At 35.0% G+C, this 9,110-nt stretch overlaps 2 protein-coding genes across 2 annotated transcripts in view; both read right to left on the bottom strand.

Moving 5' to 3' along the window:
- Nucleotides 1-1,061: 1,061 nt before the first annotated feature.
- LOC113233623 (beclin-1-like protein) lies at nucleotides 1,062-2,540 on the bottom strand. The gene has a single exon (XM_026468780.1). It carries the CDS (start codon nucleotides 2,448-2,450, stop codon nucleotides 1,161-1,163), a length of 1,290 nt encoding a protein of 429 aa, XP_026324565.1. The 5' UTR covers nucleotides 2,451-2,540; the 3' UTR covers nucleotides 1,062-1,160.
- A 1,887-nt stretch (nucleotides 2,541-4,427) lies between these two features.
- Nucleotides 4,428-9,110, bottom strand: part of LOC113233610 (homeobox protein SIX2-like) — a 23,259-nt gene continuing 18,576 nt past the window's right edge. Inside the window, exon 6 of the mRNA XM_026468763.1 lies at nucleotides 4,428-5,669. Within this exon, the coding sequence (XP_026324548.1) occupies nucleotides 5,549-5,669 (121 nt within the window). The 3' untranslated portion in view covers nucleotides 4,428-5,548. The remainder of the gene's footprint in view (nucleotides 5,670-9,110) is intronic.

Raw genomic sequence — 9,110 nt, forward strand, 5'->3', positions numbered from 1 at the left:
TCAGGGAAGACTGCAGAAACGCGGACGCTTCTAGAAAGAAACTGGGGTTTTTAACATTGCAATAGGCAAACATTTTCCTACACAACGAAATTCTAATTCTTTTTATACATCTTCTTGGCGTGTAGACTCTGACATTTACATTTGTGAGGACCAGTACTTAGCGGCTAAGACAGCATTATCAGTGGCGTTGTACAGGTCCTCGCGTTTACACGTTTACACACACGTTAGAGCACATGTTCTTTCGAGATTTTGATGCATCGATGTGGCAAACCTTAGAGCTCATGATTCATAGGTCAAATGGACAATCGAGCCTACGTTTTCGATCAATTAATGTTTGATAATACGGCATTCTATCTCAAATAGGGAATCCCTTCAAAGTCGATTAAAAATTAACATTAGACAACATTGGCTTGCCATATAATATAGGTACGCCATAATTTGCAATAAAATGAGCTTATATAATTAAGTCTTTGCATCTAATCCAGCCCCATTTAAGTAACCTTCGCTGTTTTGAGTCCTCACGAAGTTCATTCTCGTGATTTTTCACAAAATCATCATCTAAACCATCGTTTTGAATAATGCTTTTGCTTTGAAACGTCAATGTTATTAGCATTCGAAGTCATTACTTTTCGATCTCATTCAAAAAGTTCCGTACCTCATTTACCCATTACGGCACTCGATTTCAAGTAAAGTAGCTATAATATTTATATCGGTGCTATAATAATTATTATGCTCAAGATTATCGATATCATAATGATAATAGAAATATGGGACGTGTAGGTTTATTTTTTCACTTTTATGCGCTCTATTAATTCATGTTTGAACTATTTAGCGGTATACATAACGTCTAACTCTACAATAGCTTCACTACGAAATAATACCGTTCCATCTTGCTAGATGGCATTGTACACATTTTAAGCTTTAAAGTTACTCTAATCAATTCACAGATGTCGCGTAACATATTTTGTTGAAAACTACATGAAAAATTTTACGTTAATTCACTTTTTATTTAAATGACAAAATTTAAACAAGGTACAAATGTGAAATTATAACTAGTATTATATTTATTCCATAGCTAGACACTACTATTAAGCTATTAATTTCAATCTATTTACAAATTGGTCTATAAAAAAACATTTTAATATCACAGATATAAAGAATTAAATAATTTGATTCTCAGGTTTGTCCTCAATGAATTGTGATGATATCCAAGTTAAGGCCCATTTCAAATTGGTAAGCATGTATTTTAGTGCTTTAGTCCAGTGCTCTTCAGAATTAAATTGTATTTTAATCGAATATGCATGTGGAGGTGATGCAGTGTCTTCAATTTTGCCCTTATCTATCCTGTAAGGCAGACAAAATCCAGTATTTCCCTTCTCAACTTGTTCTTTAAACTGTTGGAGGCAATCTAAGAATGCTACCATTGCGGCATCAAATTTAGTGTCCCATAGAAAACGGAATCCTCCAGAACCATATAAAGGCAGGACTTTTTGATCTTCTAAAACTTCTATGTACGAATGATTTCCATACGGAACAAGACGATATCGTTGAAAGCAGAAATTAATTTTCCTCGCCAAGGAAGACAGCAGGAGAACGGTTTGTCCCCAAGCTGCATTGATTTCAGACCAATCTACGGGTGCAGTTGGTAAACGTCCTAAACGGAAGTTATTTATAATGCCAAACTGGCCTGAATCGCTGATGTGAAACGTAGCTTTAAACACATTTGTCTTTTTTAGCTTTTCTAATTGAGTCTGAGTGTATGCCAGTTGACATTCATAGAACTTCATTTGATCTTCTGTAGTCATTACATCCTTTCTATATCTTGTATATTCACGCCAGTATATATCCTCTTCCTTTTGTAGCCTTTCTTTTTCTGTCTCCTGTATAGCTATTTCATCTTTCATAGCTTTCTCTTCTTTTTGTAATGCGGACAATTCCTGCAAAAGCCTGCTTTGTTCCTGTTTCCAATCATCCAATTCTTTTTCCAATCCTTCTAAATTCAAATCCTCTTTGTCATCTTCCAACTTTTTTAAATAGTCACTGTAGTCCTTCCATTCGGCCTCTGTCTGCCTTAAATGATTATCCATTAATTCTAGCAGCGTGTCGGTACACTCATCACACAGGGGATGATCCACGTCAGAATTGTTCGATAACAAATCAAATAGTGTCGCTTTTACGTGCAACTGGTGACCTTGAGAAGTAGTTTCCCATCCGTCGGAGATAACCATGAATCCATTGGCCCCATTACCCGATTCGGTCATACGAAAAGGAGGTACATAATGCTCCAAAGAAGAAGATTGCAAGTCCAAATCAGTTTCATTATTACGACGTATTTGAAGCGTCAAATCGGCTATAGTGTGCTCCCCCAGGTTGTTTAGAGACTCGTCTAGCTTCAAAGGCTGCAGACATCGCTGACAAGAGAAACTGACGAAGGATTTCGCGTCACTCATCGTAGAAAACGTTTATAACTTTTACAAATTACGTCATGAAAACTTATACAAAAATTAAACTAATTATGAGTCCTATTTACTCGTGACTCTGATGTTAATAAATGCAAACGCGGATTTAATATCCCTGTTTCTAATTATATGTCTTTTAATTAATTTTAAACACGTAAAATAAAGAATCACAGCAAACAAAGAAATCGTTGTGAGAAAATTTTGACAACGTCACGTCTAATTAAGCTAGTGGTAGCGAAAGTTGACAACGGAAACCGCGACAAAGCTATAGAAAAATACGAATATGCTTCTCTGTCTAATATAATCAACGTGTAAAGTACGTTCAAGAAAATTAGCGCATTTTGACATTTGCGATGATTGTGTTGCCATATCGAGACGTAACCGCCGACTTATCGTAAGCGACACTTTTTACCTAAGCAGCGTTTTTTATTCCAAATGATATTTTAAACTTCAATGGACAAGAATGCGTCGAAATTTCCCGCAAAAATTACATCAAATAGAAATTATAGCAAAATCTAAGTTTATCTTTAGCTCAACGTTTTTATATTTTAGTGTAACCGACAGAATCAATATAAAAAAATCATAACGTATTGCCAGAGAACAAAAAGTAACTATTAAGTACGCGCCCTTGTTATCGCAGCGGAGAATCACTACTTCGTCGTTTATTTTTACTAAAAACAAAGTGGAAACAATGAGTTACACCTTGTTGCATATTTTTAATCACAAGTGTTACCTTAAATGCCTGAAATTCGCAAAAATCTAAAGAGTATATAGAGAGATAGAGGTAGCAAAAATATTGAAAGCGCCAAAAAAGTTTTAATATCCAATAATTTAAAAAAATTTAGCTGTACCACAAACGGTTACGAAATTCACTATAATTCAAATTCAATTTAGTATCACATTTATGCGTAAAAAAATTTTAAAAGATCCCTCTCCTGTAAAATTTATTTTCTGTCGCTTACACTAATTCGGCGATAATATAATTTCGTAATTTTTAATATTTTGGTACTACGTACTACCTACTGCTACTTACGTAGGACGTTTTATGCTATTATTAACTCGATCTTTATTTGTATTTAATTATAAATTTTTATAGTTTATCGTGTCACTTACAGACTGCAAAATTACTAATTCATTTCGTGTTTTATCTACCGGGAATCAAAGTCACTACCTTTACGAATTAATAAAACATTACTTTCGATTCTTTCAGAACTTTAATTCACTTTTAAGACTAGAATACAATGAATTGCTAACAATCAGCACCTATACATATTTACACTGATATGTTTTCAAAATAAAGATCACTGTCAGTTCTTTAATACATTACTGAATTTGGTTTAATTCAGATAGTTCAGTTTAAAGCAAACAAATTACATACCTAAAAACATTGACTAAAAACATAGCTTTTTAAGTCAGGGCGAGTTTGTATTTTTGAGTAACTAACATTACGCATGCAGTTTGTTGATTGGCTCACTTATCCAAAATAAACCAATTTACCTGAACCTTATTTAGATTTTGAACAAATTTTCTGTTTATAAAAAATAATAAAAAAAAATTATATTCGTGGCACAACTTGTATGCCCGTTACTTGCAAATGAAAAGAAATGAATGGCAACAAAAAGAAATCAATAAACATAAACATTAGTATCGTACAGAAATATCTTGTGTACATGACCTAATAATAACATCGTACAAGATCTATAATAGTATCGTATTATAGACATAAAATTTATACTGAGAAGAAATTTGTTGCAAATTTTTAAACATACTTTTTAAATCACAAAATAAAATCGTCTTATAACTACGAGGTAAAAATGGTAAAATAATTAGTTTAAAAATAGTTATAAGTAAGTACAATAATAGGAACAATAATATTTTTGTTTTTAGTTAAGTATCCTTTTGGCACAACTAAATTAAGAATTATATATTATAAAACAAATAGTTAAGTGCGAAAATGCTCAGTGAAGTCAACAATCCCACTATTTCCTAATTGAACAAAATTGACAAGACCCACATTTCACTCGTTATTACAGATTTTAAACTATGTACATAATTTAAAAGTTTCAGATGACAGTACATAAACACACGTAAATTTAAATTTCCTAATAGAAGTCTTTACGATATTTAAATTTTTATTATTAAAAACCTGAGCAGTATTACAACAATAGCGTCATAATGAGCCGTAATGATTACACATGGAGCACGACGCGTTAGGCATAACGAGATCCGGTAACTTTCTAAGTTTCGCATGGCAACCGCACGATTCTGGATGAAATTGTGTATTTTCTCCAAAATTATTTAGTTTATTAATAATTAATAACATTACGTAAGTTACAAAAAAAAAATAATTATAATATTTAGTGAGTAAAATCTATATTAATTTTTTAAAATTCAGAAGCTGACAAGCCGTGTTTTGACCCATAAACCGTGGCACTTGTACTGGATTTGAATTCAATGGTATTTATTTAAACTACAAATAATTACAATTACAATATAATTATTTATATTGTAACTGGAAGAAATTCTTTAAAATCTTACACTTGTCGAGGGTAAAAATCTAACTGGTCATCGTTAGTAGTGTGGCACCTTGAATGTCATTAACATAAAATATCAGTCAATCTATTTGATCACTACTGGACACGTAATGAGAATATTAGGGCTTATATTCTATTTCACAAATTTGAGACCAGTGCCAAGTCAACAAAATACAAACACAACTACAGGCAAATATCTAAATAAAAGTTAAAAAGTACCTAATGTCTTTTGAACGCTCACTGGTCGATAATTCTAAACTAAATCACAATAAAACAACCGTTTCCTCTTTTTGAATTAGGAATAATAATATTTATACAGCTATAAAATTTTTTTGACGTACTAAAAACTTCAATCACTACTCAAATCACGTGTTATATGCTATAAGTAAAAAGTGAGCAACGATCTTATGGGTGCGTTTTCAAAGTAGGTTATTACCCAAAATCAACCTTATGGCACAACTCGTATGCAAGTTACTTGCAAATGAAAACGCACCTTAATACTCTTGATATACTAATAATTACCATTCAACTAATTTTATTTGCATATGACGACACTTAAGCTCCGCCATGAAGGTAATGAGAAGGGTCTTGCAGCTGGTGGTAGTAGGCGTTCGGAAGGAGAGCCTGGGCCAAACCACCCTGTGGTCCTGCATACTGAGCTGGCACTAGCATTTCTCTGAAAAGACAATTATTTTCTTTAAATTTTATAGTATCACATCGGTGGTCAACCAGATACTATAGATTTGGAAAGACAGCGTTAAAACACCAATAAACTCTTTGAATTTCTTAAATGCTCCTTAGAGCTCGTAACACAGAGGGCTTATGCCAATACCAAGAACCAAAATCCTAATCCCATATTTAAGAATGATGAGACAAAATGTATAAGTCAACAGCACACTTAGTTTTACACTTTGAACCGTGGACTATACGTATCTTAAGTAGAGATGCGCGGATGAATATTATTAATAACTAATCGTTCGAATGGGCAAATCATTCGCCTAAGTCGAATCCCTTTTTTACCTATATCTATGGTCAAATCCAAGCACAGTCATTCGACTCGAATCGAATGATTAGTAATACCATCAGCAGCTTGATTTTGATTGCCTCTCCCGAACGCAATCAAAATCAACGATCTGCACGAACGATTATTATTTCGAAACTACTAGGAACCATTCACTATGTCCATTGTCCATATCAAAATATCCCTGTCCCGGCACATTTACGGTATTTACCATTGTCAGAGAGGGCTACGCAGAAATGCTCCGAGTGAGAGTGATAATGGCAAACGCCGAAGACAGGGAGCGCCACTATGGAGTTTCTGCCCCGGTTCGAAAAAAACGTAGATCCCGTTTCTTTTTTTTTTATAATACCAAGTAAAGGAACAAACAAGTCATGCGGCCTAGTCATTGACACATATGTCATTCAGACTTTAAATCCTAAAGATCTTAGGGGCAATGTCTCTGCGCCCGTCATCCTGAGACATAAGTTGACAAGTCCCAAGTGCTTGTAATTTCACCAGCGCCTTACCCTCCCAAACCGGAACGCTGCAATGCTCACATTACTGCTTGGCGGCAGAAATAGGTAAAGTGACAGCACTTGCCTGGACAATTCTTTCACCAGGATGCTCCTTAACTCTCATTGTTAAGTTCAATTTCCTTACAAAAATAAGCTTCTATTCCCTCCGCAGCAATGTAAATTGAGACGAACGAAAATGTTGGCGTAAAGCGTAAACACTCTCCCTTGCCCAGCAATGGAATATGTAATTGTTTAATAATAGTGGTGATGAGATTTTTCTTCTAATAATAGTGACTATCATGCAGGAGGAGTTTTGGCCGAAGGGTGTCATGTATCGGCGATTCCGCGGCCGGTTACCTGACACCAGATTGCGCCACACGTAGCCAACAAGTGCAATTCGTGTAGATTAGTTATTTACTTTATATAGTATACTATTTATGTACTTATGTTATGTATGCGCCGTAGTTGCCTGATATAAATTAATAAATAAATAATAATAATAATATTTACTGAACTAAATACTCTCCAACAACACTTAACTATGGATACGATTTTGAAAGAAAATCGTTCTAAATGTGGAGCATATCGTCTAATCCGTAGAACAAAGATCTGAAAGCCGAACGGTTACCATGCAGGACTGCTACGCAGAGCTCCCAGGTTCTATTCCCGAGCCGGGAGAAATTTTTCCATGGCCTACATTTATTTCTCTCGTGAGTTTGGGTGTAATTTGTGATTGTCTATGTGTGTGTCCGTGGCACCCACGACACAGTCAGCGTTTCCCTAGTGCGGGTTTCCTTAGTGTGTGCGTTATTATATTATTATTATAGGAAATGAAACTATTTTTCCGGATTTAAATCGCGTATATTTGTTTTTTCAAACAAACCGACGTTTCGGGCCCTTTACAGGTCCCATGGTCACGGTTGACTGAGGTGGTACAGTCTTCAACCAGTTATGTCTAATATTAATGCAAACCACCCTATTTTTTCACTTTAGTTACAATAGTTATTAATTAAATACCTTATTTTTAATTTTACAAAGAAAACATTCCAATTTACGCTACATTAAGTTTTACAAATTATTTTATTGAATGAATTTTTATTAAGTTTAATTTATTATTAATTATTAATAGAAATTAGAATAAACTAAAACATATTAATTAGTACTGCAGTCTTATGTCTGTTTGGGATTTTTCATTAGAGGAAATACTGGATCCCAAACTGGTGGTACGAAGAAACCATCTTCCCTGTTGAAATTAGGATGTTTTTTCATTTCAATGGCCTCTCGCAGCATCCTGGGCAGATAACGGACTTCTTTTGCAAGGACCTGGGGTTTGTCAAACTTCATTGAACGTGTAGGTTTATCCATGACATGCTCGCAGACTGCAGACTTGTTTACGCGACGGTGTTTGACATCAGCTATATGTTCTTTGACGCGGGTACAAATAATAGGGGTTAAAGTATGAAATTGCCGATTTGTACTGAAAATCTAAATTTTTTATTTTTTAAATTTTTAACAAATTTGTTTAATCAAAATAGTTGCCATTATTATCTATACATTGCTGCCATCTAATGGGAAGGTTATTAATGCCTTTGCGATAGAACTCCGACGATCTAGACTGCACAAACTGTGTGAAAGCATTTTGTACTGCCTCCTTGGAAGAAAACTTCTTGTCACGTAGATAATTGTCCAAATCACGAAAAAAATGGTAGTCCGTTGGAGCAAGGTCTGGTGAATACGGAGGATGACGAATGGTTTCTAACTGCAGTTCCTGAAGGGTCAAAATGGTTTCTCGTGCTGTGTGAGGTGTCGCGTTGTCGTGGAGCAATAATGGTGAAGATCGATTCGTGAGTCGGGGCTGTTTTACTGCTAGTTTTGTCAACATGGTTCGGAGTTCGGCACAATAGACATCTGCCGTTATTGCTTGACCAGATCGGAGAAAACTATAGTGAATAACACCATGCTGAGATCACCAAACAGTTACCATTACCTTTTTATTGGTAAGTTTTGCTTTAGGACACTGTTGTGGCATTTGACCTGGGGTCAGCCATTGCATTTTTCTTTTCCGGTTATCATAAAGAATCCACTTTTCATCACATGTTACAATTCGATCCAATATTCCTTCATTTCTGTACCGGTTCAACAAGGCAACACAAGTTTCAACACGCGTTTCTTTCTGCAGTTCAGTCAAATCATGAGGCACCCATTTTTCGTATTTTTTTATTTTATTGATTTGACGCAAGTGAGTCAATATTGTGGGTAAGGTAACGTTAAACCATGCCGCTAATTCCTGGGTAGTTTGACTAGGATCGGCTTCCACTATCTCTCTTAATTCATCGTTATTCACCTGTGTGGGCGGTCTTCCTCGTGCCTCGTTCTTTAAGTCGAAATTTCCATCACGAAAGCGTTTAAACCAAAATCGCACGGTGCGTTCATTAGTAGACCCCTCTCCAAACGCAGCATTGATATTGCGGGCTGTTTCTGCCGCGTTAGTTCCGCGTCGGAACTCGTATTCAAAAATCACTCGAATTTTCGCAGTATCCATCTTTCTTGTCTAAATTGAATAACAAAAACAATTGAAAGTCGATATTCAAATGTTTCAAAT

Source organism: Hyposmocoma kahamanoa, unplaced genomic scaffold, assembly GCF_003589595.1.
Source record: "Hyposmocoma kahamanoa isolate Upper Pololo Valley unplaced genomic scaffold, ASM358959v1 79, whole genome shotgun sequence".
In the NCBI taxonomy this organism is placed as follows: domain Eukaryota; kingdom Metazoa; phylum Arthropoda; class Insecta; order Lepidoptera; family Cosmopterigidae; genus Hyposmocoma; species Hyposmocoma kahamanoa.

What these genes read in the sequence shown, in the direction of transcription:
- LOC113233623 (XM_026468780.1), bottom strand. Translation starts at nt 2,450, where the DNA reads ATGAGTGACGCGAAATCCTTCGTCAGTTTCTCTTGTCAGCGATGTCTG.